This window comes from Suricata suricatta, chromosome 1 (genome assembly GCF_006229205.1).
Source record: "Suricata suricatta isolate VVHF042 chromosome 1, meerkat_22Aug2017_6uvM2_HiC, whole genome shotgun sequence".
In the NCBI taxonomy this organism is placed as follows: domain Eukaryota; kingdom Metazoa; phylum Chordata; class Mammalia; order Carnivora; family Herpestidae; genus Suricata; species Suricata suricatta.
The window spans coordinates 163,227,335-163,249,362 of NC_043700.1; the positions used below are offsets into that span (position 1 = coordinate 163,227,335).

General features: G+C 39.2%; 1 protein-coding gene across 5 annotated transcripts in view; it reads left to right on the forward strand.

The window, feature by feature from the left end:
* TMEM156 (transmembrane protein 156) overlaps nucleotides 1–19,936 on the forward strand; it is a 45,870-nt gene extending 25,934 nt beyond the window's left edge. For 2 of the 5 annotated variants that reach the window (XM_029947317.1, XM_029947352.1), the window contains 3 exons: nucleotides 1,413–1,496; nucleotides 15,410–15,512; nucleotides 17,924–19,936. In XM_029947317.1, coding sequence (XP_029803177.1) covers nucleotides 1,413–1,496; nucleotides 15,410–15,512; nucleotides 17,924–17,936 — 200 coding nt within the window. In that variant the 3' untranslated portion in view covers nucleotides 17,937–19,936. Of the gene's footprint in view, nucleotides 1–1,412; nucleotides 1,497–6,847; nucleotides 8,575–15,409; nucleotides 15,513–17,923 lie in introns of those variants that run through there. The other 3 variants (XM_029947334.1, XM_029947326.1, XM_029947341.1) reach the window with 3 other exon arrangements.
* The last annotated feature ends 2,092 nt before the right edge of the window (nucleotides 19,937–22,028 follow it).

Sequence of the window (22,028 nt, forward strand, 5' to 3'; positions counted from 1 at the left end):
GGCTGTGCTGGCTGTCTCAGTAGGGAGGACAAATGGTGGCCCCTGGGTTGGGGTGACGGTACCATTAACTCTTTAGGCTATGCATTTGTTGCAAGTATTTCTAAAAGCAGTTTCATATCAAGTCTTATTATTGATACTATAGTATATAAGACTAATATATAATAATATCATCAACCTTGTGTATTTGTAGAATAACCATTTTCAGAGAATTTTCACAAGTTTTTTTTACTACATTCTCAAAGTACCTAAACAAGTTATGTACTATTATTTTCATTTATAGATGAAAAAAAAAAAAAACCCTGAGCCTTAGAGAGATTAAATGGTTTTTCTAAAGTTACATGGCTAATAAAATATCAGAATTAAGACCTACGGTTTTTTTAGTTGTGTTTTTTTTTTCTTGTTTAAGAGAGAGAGTGCACACACGCATGTAGAAGGGGGGCAGAGGGAAAGAGAAAGAGAATCTTAAGCAGGTACCAAGTGCAGCTCACAATTGTGAGATCATGACCTGAGGCGAAATCAAGAGTCAGAAGCTCAACCAACTGAGCCAACCAGGCGCCCCAAGGGGTCTTTCTAGTTTTAAAAATTGTATTATTTTAAATAAATATGTTATTTGCAAATAGTGCATGGTTTTTAGTTTCTTTATCCGTTTTTCCATTTAATTGCATATCAGGAAAGAGAGATAGGAGTCAGATAGAGAAAATGTCTAGAAAGAAAACAAAAGTGGGGAGTGAACATCTTAAGAACTTCTACCCAAATGACAGGCTCCGTGGCTTTTGAAGTCTTGCCTTACAAATCCAAGGGTGTAAAGTAATGAAAAATATCACACCATCTAGGACATTAAATATTAAATGTGCATTAAAGGGGTGCCTCCGGGGCTCTTGATTTCATCTGACTCTTGATTTCGCCTCAGGTCATCTCACGGTTCCTGAGTTCGAGATCCCCATCAGGCTCTACACTGATGATGCACAGCCTGCTTGGGATTCTCTCTCTCTCCCTTTCTCTCTCTCTCTCTCTCTCTCTCTCTCTCTCTCTCTCTCTCACACACACACACACACACACACACACACACACACTAAATAGACATTAAAAAATAAATATGCATTAAATATTCTGTACATATCTATGTATATATAATAACGTAATATAATATTCTATACATAAGAGCTGGTGCTTTTCTTTAGAGGAGAGGGCAGGATTGCATTTATGGTAGCAGAGAAGCTGCTTGTTTTAGAAAGAACCTGTATTTGCTCGTGGGAAAGAACTTAATAAGGAAAGCTCTTAATGTCTTCTTACTCCCGACCCTGCTGTGAATGGCCCACTTTCCTTGGGAATCCTTTGAGTCAACATGGGGAATATATATTAAGAATGTGCTTGTTTGTTACTTAAATATTTAATTTCTTTCCTTGGAATAGGTCATGAATACAAACGTGCGGCTGTTCTCTTGAGAGGAAAGGATTCTGAGAAACCCCCAACATCAGCCTTGTGGGTTATTTCAGGTGAGTTCCGGGGTGTGCACACAGATCATGGCTTTGAAAATCCCAGCGCTTCCCCGTCACTGTAGACCCAAGATCGAATGACCTGAGCTCTTTTAAATTAGTCTTATGTCCGGAAAAACGGAGCTGTGAGCTGATGAAATCCAGTTTAATATGTCTTACTATCAGGGGACAGTCATGATCAAAACTAGCTCCTTAAATAATGGAAAGTTTGCCTAATTGGCAAGAAGAAATGCATGTGAGTAGGCAGAGGAGAGAAAGCAATAAGGAATCAGCTTCAGATTTATTTTTAAATGAGACAAGATACCATTATTCCTCAGAAACGCAAGGAGTAATTGCAGAGTGGGCATGGCTTCTGCTGGAGCTTTCACTTAGCAAAGGGTGTCATTGTGTAAAGGGAACTTCTAATAGCCCCAATTAAAAAGTCCCCTGTCCTCTCCCGACAAACAGAAATGGAATAAGGGAACCCTAATTAGAGCAGCTAAGGGAGCTGTTAGCACAGACGCTGTGGTTCCATCTCCTAATTGCGAAGCCTCCTTCTGAATTCAGGCTGTCAAATCATATTAGAAAGAAAGAGAGGGAGAAGGTGACGTGGGCAAAGTCCTCTCCTTCGTCCGAGACGTCCTATCCTCGACTCTTGGAAAACCGCAGAATTACAGTGATATTTCTCCGGCTCCTTGTGCATTAGCCAGTGAGCCGGCTCCTTCATGCTTTGTGAGAAGTCAGATAACAGGAAGCTTCAAGTCTGGTGTAGTAACGGTTTTCAAAATTGAAAGGAAACCCAACAAAGCCTCGGACCCCCGCGGCAACCGCCTCGTGGCCGCATGCAGATCCGTGCACAGCATTTCCTGGGAACTGTGCTCCGGAGGCCTCTTCTTACCTATTTAGACTAGCAGGGACTCGGACCCCTTGCTTGAGAGGAAATTGGACTGAATGCACCTAAAAAACTGACTAAAAAAAAAAAAATTCAGACTTTCTCTTCTCAGTCTTAGCAGTAAAATACAAACCTATGGCTAATAATAAGCAGTTAGTTTAGTGATCATCTGATACCAACTCAATGTGAATCAGTGTGGTTTGTGTGGTCAGTGACAACTCCGTTGGATTAATGAAATGAAAATCGCAAGGTTGTTTCAGATGCCAAAATTCATTTTTTAAAATAGGGATAACATAGGATTTCCCCTGTTCTTCCTCTTAGGCAGTACCCAGGCCTGACATTCCTGAAGCAGGAATGTTTTAGCCTAGTTCTGCGGAGCTTTCCAGGGGCCTTAGGAATCCTGATCCTTGCTCTTTTCAAGTCATAATTTTGAGCCCTGCAGTTTTGTCCAAGAAAAAGTCAATAGTCCCCCTGCCAACTCATATAATCAGGGGAATCGCAAATTTAAAGTACTAGCTAACCACAAGACTAACCTCACAAGTTGTATTTATGAGCCTTTGATTTTCATTCACCGGAGGAAACTGTCTCAGCCATCCGTTCCCTTTAATAGGTCTCATTAAAAGTCCTCTAGCTTTATAACCAGGTATATAATATTAATGTTTAGAGCGAGCCAAGGGGTCATGGCCTGTTTAAAAAAAAAAATCAAGAGTCCTTTTGAGGCTTAGCATCTTAAGGGAGGTTGGGGGAGGCAGAAGCAGATTCTTTCTCGTTATTTATAATCCTTTAACCTAAATGCAATTTTCCCCTCCTATTATAAGTTGCTCTTTCTGAGAGAGAAATGGAAAGGAAATAATGTCTCCCTTGAGTGCCGTTTTTAAGGCCTTCTTTGTAATGATGGATTATAGGCAGCAGTGAGAATGTAAGGAAAAAATGTGCCAGCATGGTTCTCTGGAGAGGCTGTAACATGAGTAAGAAACAAAAAAAATTGTTCAAAGGGAGCAGTGACCACAGTCACATTCAGCGGAGCACCTTGCTGTCACTTTAAACTGTACGTTCCAGAGTATCTTTCTAGTTGTGCAGGTATTACAAAGTAAGTGTTGTTACACATGTACACACAGACATTGATAGGCTCACATCCTCAAAAGGATGAGAGAAAAATAGAGAGAGATTACCCAGCCCCTGGCATTGCACAGTGCCCGGCACGTTCTGGAGCAGAGCAAACACGGGGACAGTGCATGTGTCTCATTGCTGTAGAAAGTGATGGTGCACAGAATCGAATCCCAAGCTTTTATGTGCTCTAATATTTTCTTCCTGGCTTTGAGACACAGGATGGCTTAGGTTGCCTGTCTTGACATCAATCTACTTTCCATTTTATCATTGGATTGTTATCTTCATACAGGTGATGACTGTCTTATTCAGCTTTGGAGCCTTGTCCCTGGCAGAATACCTAGCACGTAGTTTGTGCACAATAAAAGCTTATTAAATCAAAGAAACCCTGAGGGGAAATGAATATAAAGTAAAAAGAACAGTTGGGCAAGGAACGAATCTTGGGGTTTGGGAAAGGCAAAAACAAAGGGAGAGTGACCAGAGGGCACATAATTCTGCTTCATTAAAGAACATATAACTCATTCCTCAGAATTGCTAAGGACATCAAAGAATAATGAAATACATTGACCTCCTTGAAGAAGAGATTTTGAGAGCTATGCAAAAGTAACTTTGAACTGTACCTCTTTAAACAGTATTTAAAGCGTTGATCACTGTCAGGAGACCAAAGTCAGGGGCAGGAGCAGTGGACGAGGACCTGAATCATCAGAGGCAAACAATACCAATGAGTGTGGCTGGGTTGGCAGAAAGGAAACATATTGGAAAACCAGTCGGTAACCCACAGAAACAACAGGAGTGTTAGGCATTCAGAGGTTGCAAACTAATAGGAGCTAAGGGAGGCCAGGCAGCCAAAACTACAGCCAAAGTCACAATAGGAATGGTCAGGTGAGCCTGTCTCTGCTTGGGTCACCACCACTGAACACTCCCTCTGAGCTTCCAGAGCTACCTGTTTGACCATTTCAGCTTTGTATCACTGTCCAGGATTCCAAGCCCCAAGGAGGGCTATCTGGTTGACCGATTGCGGGCCACAGATTGGTACCCTGATTCCAGGAAGCAGGAATATCTGCCCTCTGGCCTCCTGCATCCTTGAGAGCACCCCTGAGATGTCCACGTGTTGGATAGCCAATAACTACATATCTGTGACACCAGGCTTCTAGGACTAGGGCTTCAGCTTACTCCCGATGCATGAGCCAGTGAGGGGCCCATGTCATCTCCCCCTCTGTGCCCATCGAAAATGGTGAAATCTTGGGGCACCTGGGTGGTTCAGTCAGTTGAGCATCCAACTCGGGTTCAGATCATGATCTCGTGGTTTGTGGGATTGAGCCCTGCATCTGACTCTGCGCTGATGGTGTGGGGCCTGCTTGGGATTCTTCCCCCCTCCCCAAATAAATAAATAAATATTACCAAGAAAATGGTGAAATCTTTAAAACTTGAAATTCTTCACCTTCAAATATTCAACCCAAATCTACTGAACACTGAAGAAGGGCCACTTGTTATGCTAAGCATTGATGGGTAGGGGTGCAGATCTGCACGGTCTCTGCTTTCACAGAGCTGAGACCACAGGTAAGGAAATTCTACCCCTCGTTGCCTTAGGAGAAGGGACACCTAATTCAACTGTAAACATTCATTAGGCGACTTTCCCAGACATCATTTTATTTCATTTCACAAGAATCTCGCCTTTTTCCTGATGAGAAAAACTGAAATTAAGAGAGTTTAAGTAATTGACCTACAGGCAGTTCCTAGCAGAGTGAGGGTTCAAACTCAGTTATGTCTAGTGGGCTTTCTGGCACACCACTTACTGCCCATGCTGACCTGGGGAGTTTATTCCTGCTGGGTCAAGCCACAGATCACAACTCTTTGCTTTTTTACATTTAACACAGGAAACTGAGATGAAACATTTTCTCTACACTGTATAAGGTTGTAGGAGTTTGTGTGTGACAGCGTGAGTCACCCTCAATGTAACATTTTAGCATTAGTGAAATGTTTTCTGCAGTTAATGTAGTTAATGTGAGTGGGTTCTTAGGGACCATGAAACGAAGAAAATGGAATTTTATTGTCAAAGAGAATGACTAAATGCCAAAAGTAAGTGGATGACCCAGTAATTTGTATTACCCCCAAATAAAACGAATGGCAATGTAAAATTACAATTTGCAACGTGTTTATGGCCAGTGTAATAAAGACTAAGCAGATTTTGATTTCCAGCAGAAGAGAAGATAAATTACTCATGACAGATGTCCAACAATCAGGCGAAGTAACATGGAAATTTAAATTTTACTTGCTTAACTGTCGCATTTATGACTCCTAAACTACGGGTTTGGGTTCATAAAACAGTAAAGGTTGCAGCCATCTGGTGGGTTACAGAATAGATCAGAATGCAGAGGGCACCTCTACACGCAGGAAGAATTTCTTAAGTGTGAAGAATCTAAAGGCACAATAGGATGATTTATCTGTTCATTCGTTGAATGCCTTTATGTGATAGCCTTTTGTGCTAGGTCCGGAAGAACTGAAGATAAAACACATGCAGATACGCATCTCCATCTCTGCCCAGATTTTCCCTGCCTAAACTAGCCACTCCCTGCAGACCTCTCCTCCTCCCACTGACCCCTCCGATCTTAGCTCAGCTAACACACCCTCAGGGAAGTCATATTGGATCTCCTAGACCAGGGCAATTTCCTATATCCACAGCCTCATAATGCCCCAAATCTCACTTTCTGGCAATGACCACTATTGTTATTTTATATATTTGTGTTATTATTTGATTGATGTGGCTCCCATGAGCCAGTTAGCTCCTTGAGGTCAGGGAGTCCACCTGACACATTCATCACGGCATCCCCAGCTCACAGCATAGTGCATATGAGGGCACATAGCAGGTACCCAACACATACTTGTTAAATAAATACAACTCTACATTTACTACATGGAAAGAATGGCTGCTGCTGTCTTACAAAGGCCTTTCAAACCCCCCCCCCCAAATTATAACTTTTAAACACTTCATCAGTTTCATTGCTTGGAGTGTGAACAAACTGGCAAGTGAGACAATGGCTCAGAATATTGGCAGCTGTCTGTTCTCTTTGGTTGTTAATTCTAGGTAATTTTGCAGTCATGTATTTTCCCCATCCTCATTTGATTTTCACACTGGCCAGATTTGGAACAGCTGAGTGGTTTTAGGATCACTGTTAACAATAACAGATGGAGCTTTGAACATAGTAGAGAGTTGGCTCCTTGAATAATGGAAATCTATTTTAAGCTACCATAATTGGTCCTATTAGCCCTACAAAGCAATGAGCTATCTTGGGCTTACACAAAAGTGCCAATGTTTTTATGTGATGAAAAGGTCAGAAGAGTGCATCTCAGTGTTGAAGTTCTGCTTTCCTAGGGCAATAAGAAGAAATAAGACTGGAAGGTTTTCTTGGAGCCAGATTAGAGAACTGAAAAAGAATCACCAAACCGTCTGAGAACTTCCGCATCCATCTTGACTACAGTGGTCTGTGAAGATTAACTTGAATTCCTTCACTTCTTGAGAAGCTCTTATAAGGAAAGCAAGTACTTTGTGGATAACAGTTTAGACATTATTGCCATTGTCTCCGCAGAGTCACGGCTGAATCTCCCAAAATACAAGGAGAGGAAGGAAGCACTGAGGTCACCGTTTCCAAGGCTAGCCATCCATAGCCCACCCCTGCTGAGCAAAATGCAGTCCTATTAAATTCCAAGAAGACCTCTCAAGTGGGCTTAAAAAAACACTTGTAAAAATACTCTATTTTGCACTTGGTAGTGGTTTCTATTTTTCAAAGTACATCAAAATATACCTTTATTATCCCATTTATCCTTACCTTTAGTTTCTTCCTTTGAGCTTCAAGGCAACCACACTAGCTTTGCTGCATGACGAGGAAGTTCAGGTGTGAGTTTCCCCTGCCAGCAAGGCTGCCTGACTGCTCCACCCACACGGCAACCCAGGTGCCTCACGCTGGGGAAGTCACTTGCTCCGGCGCCTTTCTCCAGGCCTGAAGGCTCAGCCTCCTGCAATGGTGGCTCGCCAAAAAAGATCCATGATGTAAGCCAGCTAACAACACAGGTTTATAAGAAGGCCAGTGTATTAATTCACGAGTATTACAATCGAGAGAAAATATGGACCAAAATGCTTCTGACAGCTAAGACGTGTGCCCTCTCTCCTTGGACAAAATCATGTGGGGAGTCAAATCACGGCCAAGGCTTGTTTGGTAGGTCTTGAAGCACATTCCCTTGCCAACACAGCTCGAAAGGCCTTCTTCCCCATTTTAGCGATAGCCTCATGGCTCATGGAACATAGCACTTTTAACATTTAATTGGCTCTGGCCTGGGAATGATTTCTGAAGATGATGCTTCTGTTGTGGTTAGGGGTTGATGTTATAGACTCTCAGAGGACAATCTTATTTTCCTTATGTCCGATTCCTCGGAGATACCCCAGAGTTGAGGGAAAAAGTTGTCCAGCTTATACCCGTACACTTTTATAAGGAAAAATGAGGCACAAAGAAGTTAGAATGACATTCTTTCAGTCATTCGACACATATTTTTGCCTATTATGTGTCATACTGTCAGGTTGGTTCTGGGGGATATAACTGTGCATAAAATACAGACTTTGCACACAAGGAGACAGGCAAATAAGTAATTACAACAAAATTGGATAAACTCAGTATTGGGGAAATAGAGGTCACAGAATCATATATGGTATGGACACCTAGTCCTGTTTATTATTCCTTGTTTTATTTTCAGCTATGTTGGCTTTCTAATTTCATAACCAAGGATAGCTGAACAAATTCTCTAAGCAGCCAAGAGATCCTGGCTAGGAAGAGGAAGTTTTAGATGTACTTTCACTGTGGGAGATGTACCTTGTCTTTGACATGAAAATCATCAGGAACAAAGAAAAGAAAACACCTTGCAAGTTTTCGTTACTCAGTGGGAATCAAAAATTACTTTGGAAGGATGAATTGAGGTTATACACCAGATGTCATAGATATAAAGCACTTTTGAAAAGTGATAGAAATCTTTAAAAAAAAAGAAGAAAAAGAAAGAGAAATATCAAAGACAATGTGGACATTGTCATGGCCAGTGTGACAGGGATTTATTCAAGAACATAAGGCATGGAATTTTATTTTTAATCAAAGTTTCTACCACTGGAAATCCATTTTGTTCACTAGATTCAGGCAGGCCATAACTCATACTGAGGTTCTTTTTAATTTTTTAGGCTCTTCTGAGGTTCCTGAAAAAAGTCAAAGAAATGTTTGGTTTAGACCTTTGACAAATTCATGAACAGACTTCTGTGAAATTTTAAGATATTCCTGACTGCTTCTGCTGCCTTAACTAGTGTTGGTGAATTAATATTGTTTGAAAGAGACTCTATTTCCCAGTGTAGAACTAGAAAAATATCCCACCCATCTTAGCTATTCTGAAGAAGGCATTAAAATGACATATATTCTACCTTTTTGCCTTTTTATCAATTTTTCAGAACTCTTCCTATTAGCATATAAGTTACATGTCCTTGGGTACTAGGAGAAACAGAATATAATGTACCACTAGAGAGTTACTCGGAACTAGTGATGATTTTGACAGATAATAGCATTCTGTAGTAAATTATGGTTATATAATATTATACAGCATCAGCAAACCAAATGAATCAGCAAATGATGACTAGTTTGGCTTTCTAACCAAAAGAGCTCTGTTAATTTTCTATGGTAATTAGTTAATTTCATGAATAGTTTCCTTGATATTTTAACTTTAAAAAGAACTTTCTCTAAATTTCAATGTCTGAATAGTATAAGATGCTTTGTCAAAGATTGTAGAGAGTGAGAATCCCAAGCAGGCTCTGCACTGTCAGCACAGAGCCTGATTTGGGGGTTCAAGCTCATGACCTGACCTGAGCCAAAACCAAGAGTCGGATGCCACCCAAGTGCCCCTAGAACCTTCATTTTAAATCCAGCTTATGGAGATGTTCAGGCCAAGGTTCTGTTGATCATTTTATTAATTTTCTCTTGTTGTATAGCAAATTACCACAAATTTAGTGGCTTAAAACAACACACCTTTATTATTTCATTTTCTGTGGGTCAGAGATGTGGGCACAGCTTTGCTAGATCTCAGGGTCTCACAAGGTTAAAATGAAGATGAGAACAGGCCTGTATTGTGAGCTGGAGTCTCTACTTCTAAGCTCATTTAGAGTGTTGGCAGAATTCACGTGTTTGAGGTTGTATGCTAAGGGCCCTGGCTTCTTACTGGCCCTTTGCTGGAGCTGCTTCAGGACCTAGAGGCTACCTGCAGTCTTTGGCTACCTGACCCTTTCCATAGACACTTCAGCATGGTGGCTTACTTCTTTAAGTCTCACAAGAGATCCTCTCTGACCTTAAGGAAATCCCAGTCTCTTTTGTAAGGGCTTTTACTTCATTAGGTCAGGTTTACCTGCATAGTCTCCCTTTTGAATAACTCAAAATCAACTGATTTGGAATGTTAAATACACCTGCAGAAATCTCATTTTGCCATACTTTAATCCCAGTGTGGTCCTGTCCACACTCAAGGGAAGGGGACTAAATGGGGCCTTACTCCAGGGGGTGGGAATCTCAGGGGCTGTCTTAGAGTTCTGTCTACCACGCCCATCTCTGAGAAGCACAGATTTAGAAAGACAAAAATCACAGATTCCTAGAAACTTTCAGTGTGAGACAAATAGGGGTGCTAGAACTAGCCTCACAGAAGTGGTTATACTTACTGACAATAAGAGGATGCTAACGGGGTCCAGTGCAATGGCCCTGTGCAGAAGAGAGCAAGGAAATGAGAGCTTTGTGTCCAGGTAAGGACTGGTCTCATTTTCTCACCTTTGTCCTAACTAGTCAGGAAAGCCTTGTCACTTACCCTTTAGAAGGCTAAATATTCTGTAAGAAGGAATTCTAGGGACACCTGGGTGGCTCAGTTGGTTGAACGTCCAACTCTTGATTTCAGCTCGGGTCATGATCCCAGGGTCATAGAATTGAGCTCCTCATTGGTCTCTGCACTGAGTATAGAGCCTGCTTAAGAGTCTATCTCTCCTTCTGTCCCTCTCCCCTGCTCACATGCGTGCTCTCTCTCTCTCTCTCACAAATAAAAATATATAAAATTTTTTAAAAAGGAGGAATTCTAACTTTGGTAGTTATTTTAGCATTGCCACAGTAAAGGAAGGGTCATTAATATTTGTTGAAATGGCCTCAAAAAAGCATCTATTCCTGTCTTTTAAAGAGCAGTTGCTACTTTTTAACATCTCTAATTAAGATCGATAATTTTTTGGAAAAATTTACAGAACCTGATACCAGAAGAAATACAAAGTCTAAACAAAACAATTATCGTAGAATAAATAGAAAAATTGTCAGTTGTCCCTCAAAAAGTAACAGAAGGAGCAGTTCACAGGGGAATTTTTTACCAATCTCTAAATATAGATATTTCCAATGTTTTTTTATTTTTTTAAAGTTTATTTCTTTTGAGAGAGAGAGAAAGAGAGAGCACATACATAGGAAGGGCAGAGAAAGAATAAGAGAGAGAGAGAGAGAGAATCCCAAGGAGGCTGTGCACTGTCAGAACAGAACGTGATGTAGGGCTAGACACAGGGCTTGAACTCATGAGCCATGAGATCATGACCTGAGCAGAAATCAAGAGTGGGAGGCTTAGCTGACTGAGCCATTAAGGCATCCCAACATTAGTAATATTTAAAATGAAATCAGTGAGCAATCTTACTTATGTATTTCTGTGCAAAAATCCTAAACAAATATTAGCAAAATAATCCAGTAGCAGCTCTGTTTAAAAAAAGATGTGTATATATACATACATAAACACACTTCTACTCTGATAAAGAGTAACTTATTCTAAGAACACAGGAATAGTTCACCATTAGGAGATATCTATTAATGTCACTCATTAAATTTGTTTGGTTATCTCTATACATCCTAAAAATGCATTTGACACACAATAATGCCCATCCTTCATAAAACTCCAAAAATAAAATAAATAAGTACTTCCTTAACATGATAAAATGTATCTGTCTCAAACAAAAACCCAGAATCATACTTACTAGAGGAACGCTAAAAGCATCCTATCTAAAGTCAGAAATGTTTAAGAATGTCCAGTATTTCTACTTTACCTACCACCATCTTCAAAGTACTGGCTAACACAGTTAGGTAAGAGACAGAAATACCTGGTTAGCAAATCAGAAAGGCAAAAGGATCACTTTGTGTACCTGGAATTTAACAGATTTCTCTAAAAACATTCTTTTTTTTTTTTTTCAAAAATGTAATTTATTGCTTTAAAGTTTACAAATCTTATTCAGAAATGTGTGTGATTTTTAATACAGGTAGTATCATTAAAACACATTTACAAAGACGGATTAAAGAAAAACAATACTGATCAGGGAACATTAAGTACCATATTTTATTCTTCTAGTTACTAGCTCTAATATGTGATTAATACTCTTTCCAGTTTTATTGAGATAAAATTGACATATAAGATTATAGTAATCTAAGGAGTACACCATAATGATTTTGTGTATGTATATATTATGAAATGATTAACACAATAACTATAGTCAACATGCTGTACCTTGCATCTCCAAGACTTATCTAATAACTGGAAGTTTGTACCTTTTGACAAACTTCACCCATGTTCCCTACAGGCCACACTCCCAACCCTGACAACTACAAATCTGTTTTTGATACTTTACTAGTTCAGATTCTACAAATAAGTGTGATCATACAGAATTGGTCTTTCTTTGACTTATTTCATTCAGCATAATGCTCTTGAGGTTCATCCATGTCAAAAATGGCAGGATTTCCTTCTTTTAAACCTGAATCATCATCATCATCATCATCATCATCATCATCATCATCATCATCTTCATTCATCATCATCATCACATCTCTTTATCCATTTGTCCACTGATGAACATTTAGGTTGTTTTAAAGTCTTGCTATTGTAAGTAACATAGGAGTATAGATATCTCTTCAAGAGACTGACTTTATTTCTTTCTCTAAAAACATTCTTTAAAAATAAAATACAATAGGGGCAGGGTGCAAAATTAATACAATCAATTGCATTCATATATTTAAATACAATCAGTAAGCGTAAGGTTTAATAGATGGAGGCAGAGATGGGAGGACAGAGACCACGTTATGGAGCCAAGAAGGCCTTTATTGGAGTCTGCAATTCCCGGGTGAGGTTCCGTGACTCTGGAGCGGGGAGTCAGGGAAGTCGCGCCTGGTATGGGAGAGCAAGGTGTTTTATGGGTGCAGAAGTTCCGGGTTTGAGCTCAGGTGGGCCGATAGCCAAGTAGGGGCATCTTTGGACGGTGGCAGGATTCAATTGGCTGTTCGCTTCGGTGGGGAGGGGGATGCTGGAATTCCATGGTGAGGCATTCCAGTTTGAGACAGTCCAGATTGAGAGTGGGGGTCATCAGTCCTGGTGGCGCCTGGATCTGTTATCTGACCTGCAATAAAATGGCCGCTGGTGCTTTTCAATGGCTTGGGTCATCCCAGGTTTGCAAGTGGGGTTTGTCAGTGCTCGCAGCTCTCCACAGCAAAGTGGCCGCTCAGTTGCCTTCCCATGTCAACTCTTACAGTAAGAAGATATACTACATTTAAAACCATAAAGAGATAAAATAACTAGGAATAAAATTAATATAAAGAAACATATAAGATCTTTCTGAAGTAAACTTCAGAAAAATGCTACTGAGAGACATAAAACAACTTGAACAACAACAAATGGTAGATCATGTTATTAAAACTATAAGAGTAATAGGACAAAAAAACAGTAGCATCCATTCATAACCACAAAGCAGTGCTTTCAGTCCATGGCACACAGTTCATTTAAGAGACTGATAAATTTGACTACATGAAAAAGAATGAACACAGTAAAAACCATTAGAGAAAAGTTACTTACAGTTCATCACATATGATAAGCAATTTTTCCTGGCAAATTAGTCTAATAATTGATGGAGAAAAGACCATAACCCAATAGGCAAATGGCAAAGGGTAAAAATGGACTGTTTATAGGAAAGGGACTACAAATGGCTCTTAAATGTATGAAAAGTTGTTCAATCTCATTTAGAATAAATTCTTTGAAAAGACTTTTTTTTTTTGATGTCTACTCTGTGTCAATAATGTTGGCCTTCTGGGGATAGGAGACACAGCAGTGAACCAAACAAAGATCTCTGTTGAGCTTACATTAAGGTGGAAATGCAAATTAAAGCTCTACTGAAATGCCATTTTCATCTACCAGACTGGTAAAAACCCAGAAGTTTGACATTGCTCTGTGTGGCCAGGGGGAGTAGGCACTCTGCCCTCTCATACTTTACAAAGGTAAACCAAGAAGCTAATGTGCTACAACTTCTGTGATATGTTATTTGGCTATAACTATCAACGTTACAAATGTACAAGCCCTTTAAGCCAGCAATTCTATTTCTAGGGATTTCTCCTCTGGATTAGTAATATAGGAGAGAAATGACATATATACAATGCTTATTGCTAGTGCCAGAATAGACACAATCTAATAGGAAGGTGCTTTAAGACATGGGGATACATCCATACTATGGAATACCAGGAAGTTGTAAAAAAAAAATGAGGTAGACTTTATGGGGAAAGATCTCTGAGATAGATCATTAAATATACATACATGTGTAAGGTATGTTATTATTGTATAAAGACAAAAATAACATATATATACATATAAACATATAAATCTATCATCTATCAGCTATCTACAAAAAAACGAAAAATGTTGATTTTAAAAGTTTAATTTTAAACTAAATCAAACCTTGATTTGCCTAAAAATCTAAAAACCTTGATTGCCTGTGGCAGAGGAAAAAGAGAAGGGAAAGAATTATGTAATGTGGTAGAAGTGATTGTCTGTGGGAAATGGGGTAAAGAGGGAGACATTTTGCTTAATATCCCTCCCTGGTTTATAAAATTTTAATCATGTAACTGTATTCCTCATTCATAAAATTGAACCCAAAATAAGTCTTTCTTATTAAATTTTTTCCTACTTAAAAGAATATAATTCTGACAGATGGTTTGACAGAATTTCCATTTTGGTAACCTATATAAGTGTTTAATCATCTTTATGGACAAGATGCATCATATTCTTTTTTTTGATGCATATGGAAATTAAAAAAAATTTTTAAATTTCCCTTGCTAAACATCATATTCTTGATTACACTTAAATCTTTCTTTTTGATTTGTCTTCTTAAGAAACAGCTACTCAAACTTCTTTAAATTATAGGTCACCTCATTTCCATTCATGTCCAGGGCTTTGTATAAAAAGAAGAGACATCTGTGAAGCAAAAACTACATGTACTATGTAAAAGTCAAGTTTCAATATAAAAACTAGAAAAGCAAGACCCCAGATCTCAGTGGAATGAAAGAAATCCCTTACGCCACGGACCTGAAATTTCATCTCCTACCTTGAAGTCAGCTGAAGATAATATTAGAAGGACTAGATGTCACATAGCCCTAGAAATGGAGGACAGATTAGAATTCATCTGATTTGTAACTTGGCTTCTTGCTAAAATTGTCCCTGAAATCAGAGATGTCCTTGATACTCTTCTTAGGGATCTGTTTTAACAAATGCAAAGAAGGAAATGTTTGTAGTCAGTTTCCATACTAAAGTTCTTTTCTTTCTTCTTGGCATTGAACACAAAGAATGTTTTGTTTTGCTTTGCTCCCCCTTTAACTATGCTGCAGGGCAGGAAGTGGGGTGGGGGGGAAGAGAAATGAGAGAAATAGAGTTGAGAGAAATGAGTGTCATAGTTGTAGACAGGGAATCTAGCAAGTGATGGAAACTGCCAATATCTTTGCTAGATGGAGAGCATGGTTCTCTTAGTCCATTGGAAAATGTTGTATCTGTTTTTACATTGTTATTGACTGCATACAGACTAGAACAGCTTTGTTTCTTAAAAAAATAGGGACCAAGCAGAGAGTGCCCTTAACTCAGGTCAAGAAAGTGCTTCCTCCAATACCAGAACTAGAAGTGACTTCCACGATGCATCTACAAGATCAGTATACACGGTGAGTGAAGACTGGGCTTTACTGATGATTTGCCTTTATTCATTATGAACATGAAAGATCCAAGGAGATACAGTTTACCTCAACTGCATTTCTATCGGTGTAGGAGACAGAAAGTGATGAACTTGCAAAAGCAGTTCATATGAATTAGATGGCATGAAATAAAATCACTATTGTCTCCAAGGTCTAGGCAGGACCAATAAACTAATCTCTTAGTCTATTAAACAACATGTGCCCCTAAGGTGTAGCTGATCCCTTGACTGTTTCCTAGGGTTGGATCATACATAATTCCAGGAGGCAATTGTTCTTTCAGTCAGAACATGAGAAAAGAGAGAATATAAATTTATAAAACCAGAATACCCAATGACCCTCAATTACGAAATTAAAAACTTCCCTCAATATAACATCTGATAATAAATTTAATGTACATTGATTTTTATGTGCTTAAATCCCAAACTATGGTCACAGGTGCCCTCAAAATGCATATATAGTTAAAACTTTGGATTGTGAATAACTTGTCTGAGAGTGCACATGATGAGCAAACATTTCTAATAAATTGTAATTTGATAAACAAGTGATACCTTGCAATACAAGTAGTACATGATGCCCAATGGCACATGATCACAACTGAGCCAATGGTTCTTGAAATTTGCTTTGATATATGAGTGCTTTGGATTATAAGCATGTTTCTGGAATGAATTATGCTTGCAAACTAAGGTTTCACTGTATTTTTTAAGTAGTCTCCACACCCATCATGAAACCCAATGCGGGACTTGAACTCGTGACCCTGAGGTCAAGACTTGAGATGAGATCAAGAGTCTGACACTAAACCGACTAAGCCACCCAGTCACCTCTCTTAGAAATATTTTTTATTTATTCATTCAGCAAATATTTATTAAGTAGTTGTTATGTTAAAGCACTATTGTTAGTGTGGTAGGGGGTATAAAAATTATAACAGGGAAGAGAAGAGACACTAGCATTATTATTAGTATCCTTTTATTGTGCTTGGTGGCAATAAGAGTAAATGATCTAGCCTTCGTTTGTTTGTTTCAGGTGTAGAACTTGGTGATTCAACACTTCATACAACACCCAGTGCTCCTCGTAACAAATGTACTCCTTAATCCCCATCACTCATTTCACCATCCCCCAAAACCACCCTCCCCTCTCCTCTGGTAACCATGTTTGTTCTCTATAGTTAAAAGTCTGTTTCTCAGTTTTCTTCTATTTTCTTTCCTCCATATGTTTGTTTGCTTTGTTCCTTAAATTTCACATGAGTGAAATCATAGGGTATTTGTGTTTCTCTGACTGACTGACTTTGCTTAGCATAATACTCTCTAGGTCCATCCATGTCATGTAAATGGCAAGATTTCATTCTTCTTATAGCTAAGTAATAGTCCAATGTGTGTATGTGTGTGTGTATTACTAGATCACTTATTCTTCATGATACTTGGGTAGTTATCAGTCAGGATTCTAGCCGGTAACCAATAGTATACTCAAATTGAAGCATTTGAGGTGACTTTAATAAAAGTCTATTAAGCCAGAATGTGGGAAAACCCAAAAAGAGAGTGCAGCACCCTACACCTAGTTAACAGTGGGTCACTGCTACTGTCTCTAAGACTAAGGGGAAAGGAACCCAGAGAGATAGACACAGGGACAGACACACACACACACACACACACACACACACACACACACACACAATATGTGGGGAGGGCTGCCTGATAAGGACTGTGACTTTTGGTCAAGTGACACAACAGCCTGCAATTGCCCTGCAGAGAGAGAATAAATATCCCAGTTCAGGTGTTCTCTCTTTCCCTAGTGCTGGTACTTACCATTGATCAAACCCAGTCAGAGCTAGAGGACACCCACGCTGGATAGAGGGAGTTCATATGGACTGGCCTCTGAGGATACCAAGCGGGGTGGGGAAAAAAGTGGAGTGCAGGTCTGGAGAGGCAACCAAAGGGACAGAGTGTAGATGGCTCAATGCAACGGAAATGCTGCCTACCATAAAAGAGACGTTCAATAAGTATTCATTGAATGAATGATTAAGTCCCAACTTCTGTGTCTCTTGAAAAGAAACTTATGTGAACACTTATGCTTTCATTTTATAGAAGAGGACAATAACCCAAACATACTGTAGCAACAGAGACTTGAGGAGACCCTAGTTTCCTCAGTTGGAGGCTGAGATGTTTGTACCACAAGCCACACCATCTCCCTAGGTTTATAATGGAGGCTCCATTGCCTACTACAGGATTAGAAAGAGCTCTTAATCAGTGATATTAAGAAGACTTTTGGCGTTCTTATAAGACACAGTTTAAATAAGCGGTTTAAAAATTATTCTCCACTAATTCTTTTCAGGTAATACCTACCATTCTTGCATGAATAATACTTGTCTTTTTTTCTTATATCTTCAGAATATCTCTCTGAATTCTTCTGGACCATTTGGACTAAATCGTTTTGAAGAAAACTCATCATTTTATTTCAGGAATGAGTTAACTAACCAATATATGGGTCCAGGTGAGAATGCACAATGGGAAACAGTAGGAAAACTGACTGGTTGATGAAAACTGGCTCAAGAGCATTCATTTGACCCACGAGATCAAAGAAATGAGAGTTTTCTCAGGAAGCCATCATGAGTCATGGAAAACAAGCTGATGAAACCCATAAAAACACCAACAGAATGCTTACTCTCTTCGTTTATCCATCATTATACAACTTACAATGGCCTCAAGATTTTGATTTTGAAAGTAACCAAACACCAAGGCCAAGGATGAAAATCCTTTCTCTCATTATCCCACATTGCAGATTCTGATTTGGTGGGTTTTCCTATACCAAGGGATTGTTTCTATTTGGCAAATTACTTAAGAAGGCGTGGGTTGTTTGTGTATGTATTTGTTGGGATTTATAAACTTTGCCTCCTTTGGGCATCGAGGATGCTTTAAAAAATTCAAAGATACCAAAATCAAAGGACTTTAAGTGAAATACTAAGTAAAACTTGAATATTTAAACATAATAGCAAAATGTTCCTTCTGATTCTTTCAGCTTTCATATTATTTATAGCTCTCCTGGTGTCAAGAGTAGTTATAGTTATTAATTACAATACAAGCACATCTGGACAATCTCTTAACATTGAAAAATATAAAAATACCTTTCCAGAGTTAAGGTGGAATTTAATCTATTGGCATCATTATATGGTTAAAATTGCTTTTTTGAGCAGATTTCTAGATTTTAATGGCAAGGTCAGGTTTAACTTAAGCAACCTAACAGGAACGAATGATTTAGCACATAGAGGGTTTTTTGGTATCTTCTTCCCCTCCCCCATCTCCTCTCCTCCCCTTCCCTTCTCTCCCCTCTTGTCCTCTCCTTTCTTTTTCTAGATCACAAACTGAGATTCCAATCATAACATTTAGGGATTGGAGATTTGGCAGACGGGATTCTACTAGTCTTAGTTTTTATCGTCCCTGTAAACATGATTAATAGGTGAGTCAGGCTCAGGTCTGGGATTTTTCAGCAGGAGTTGGGTATCACACTCCTTGAGGGATAGATATGATACAAGTTCTAAGAGGCCAAATTATTATTTCCTTGAACATTGTCTGCTATGTTCAGACAAACGACTTGGAAATCAATGGAAACTTGGCTTACAAAAAGCATAAATTAAGTTTCAAAGTCCATTAAATTGTGGCAGCTTCCTGAAAGCTAATTTCACTTATTTATTGAAATAATAGATCTTAATAGATATTGTGAAGCATGAGCATGTAGATGGCCTGGTGTCTGCCTGCAGAGGGCCTATAATCTAGTAGAGGACACAGGGCATGCTACTACTAGTTATAATGCTAGACGAACACTAGGGTAAGATAAATGTCCACCACGGACTTCCTGCTTCCTGCTGAGAATTCACAGGCCAGTAGAATCATTTCCAGTTGGGGATAAGCCGGGTAGGCTTTTCAAGAAGGTGGCTTTAAGCAGCATTGAAGACAGTTTTTCCTGATCTTTCTGGACAGGTGGAATTTCCCAAGTATACTTTCTCAGCCCTCAAAGCCCTTTTCACTATCTGTTATTTACAATTATTTTCATGGTTATTAATTAATGTCTGTCTCCCTTTCTAGACTGATTCTGCTACCATAATATTCCTGGCAGCTGGTATGATACTTGGCTTACAGAAGGTTCTTAATACATATTTTGTGGATAAAGAACAATTTATTGAGCCCCCCTGTACATCAGGCACTTGCCATATATATAGTCTCACTTCTTCCTCACAATGATTCCCGGTGTCATTGTCCCTAAGGAACTGAGGCCTGAGAAGATTACCAGTTTGCCTATTGTCTCTGGACCAATATGTGGATTCAGTCCTAAATTGAAGTGAATAAAATATGCTTTGGTAACTAGTCTATATTTAATAAAAGCAAATTTTACAAGGACAAATACTATATGAATTGCATTTTTCTTTTTCCTTCTAGCAGTAGATGGCTTCTGTCTATTTGTCTTTCTCTCTTTAACTCTCCCAACTATATTTCTTTCCCTTCATGTAAAACATGGTAGAATAAAGACTTGGATTCAATTTTCTGGTAGTTTATTCTCATAATTTGACTTTGATTACTTCCTTCTCTGTTTCTTCTTTATTTTACTCCTCTTTTCTGTCTACATCTTTCTCAATCATCTTTAACTATTGGTGCTATTCTGATGGGTTGTCATCTTAGGACAATGAGTGGAAGAAAGTTCTTACGTTTTTAAAATCTAAATAAGATATGTTATTTAGAGGTATGACAACTGAAGATGCATTAAAAAACCCTCTGTGAACCAGAAATCATGTACTTTTTAGTAAAGACAAAGTAGTCTAGAAGCTTCTGAGATTCGAAAGACAAGATGAGGTGTGTGCATTATGGGGAGGAAGAATCAGAACATTTTGGTAGAAATAATACTTCACAAAATCCTCTTGGTGACTTGTTTTCCTCCCTGAGAGTTAAGGCTGTTCCCAGAGGGAAATATGGATCTAATATTGCTGCTTACTGGAAGAAAATTATTTTGTGAGCTATCAGTTGAGGTAGTTTCTTTTTTTATTTCCTATTTTTTTATTAAAAAATTTTAAAACAATAACGTTTTATTTATTTTAGAGAGACAGAGTGCAAGCAAGGGAGGGGCAGAGAGAGAGGGAGACACAGAATCCGAAGCCGGCTCCAGGCTCTGAGCTGCCAGCACAGAGCCCGACATGGGGCTCGAACCCACAAATTGAGATCATGACCCCAGCTGAAATCAACAGTTGGCCGCTCGACCGACTCAGCCACCCAGGTGCTCCAAATTGAGATAATTCCATTTGCAAATAATAACAGGCCCATGTCTAAATTCCTTAAAAGATAAAACGATTCATTGTCATACATAACAGGAATTCTGAAGAGGGTGCTTGAATCGGTGAATTCAAGAACTCCCACTGAAAAGCACCCAAGTTTTCCCTTCACTTTCCTCTCTGCCATCATCAACTTGTTGGCTTTTGTCCCTCTAACAGTTTCAAGAAGAGATTAAACGGTGGTCACAGCACCAGCAATCATCACCTCCTTATCCCACAATGTGCTTTTTAAGAGTAAAGAAACCGTACTAAGAAGGCTCTCCAGATTTGTCCTCATGTCAGAGCATGGAATTGGATCACAGACACACTCTTAAAATCGATGCCTAGGGGACGGGCCATGTGGCTAATATAGCAGGCTCAAGAATTGCCTGGTTCTTAAGGAGAGGAGATGAACTGACCATCAGAATCAAAACAGGGCTCTGTAAACATGGAAGAAGAAGAAAGACTGTCAGTCAGGTTCCTCTTTGAATGTTCCTCCTCAGTTCCAAGGAGACGTGCAGAGAGATGTGTTTAAAAGTAAAACACAGGCTTGGTTTCCCCCCCAGAACAATGTCTTGAGGCATGCTAAGGCTATTCTTCAAGCATGTATTGGTGTCCAAACTTTCATGAATGGGTATCCATCCACCAAGTTATCAGAGCACCATTATCTCCCTCCAAAATTATGTTTATTTTCAGATGGACTGTAAAAATAGCCCATCTATTTTCACAGAGAGTGGTATCCGTGTGTGATATTACAAAAGCAGGCACATCTATAGTGAAGAGCTACATAGTAGGCATTATCTTTCTTTCATAACCTTACACCAATTTCCTTTTAGGGAATTACCTTTCACCCATGGAATGAGGTCTTAATGGGACTGTAAATCTGTTTCTTGCTAATCAGCCAAGGGTTGACATGTGGCTAGAGCTAGACCAGTTTGACCTTCTGTATCAGGACTTTGATTTATAGGTGCAATGATGTACCGGCGAGAAAAAAAATGACTGGAGCTTATTCATTCCAGCAGCAGAGTGGAGTCATTCCTGCTTTTAAACTCCCCAACACACCCCGAACTCCCACCAAACAGCCTTGGTTCGCAGCCTGGTTCTCTAGCCTTCCCTTTGAGTCTGTGAGTTACCAATAATACCTTTGCAAAAAGATCCATTTCCTGCTTAAGTTTCCAGACTTGGCTTCTGTTGCCTGC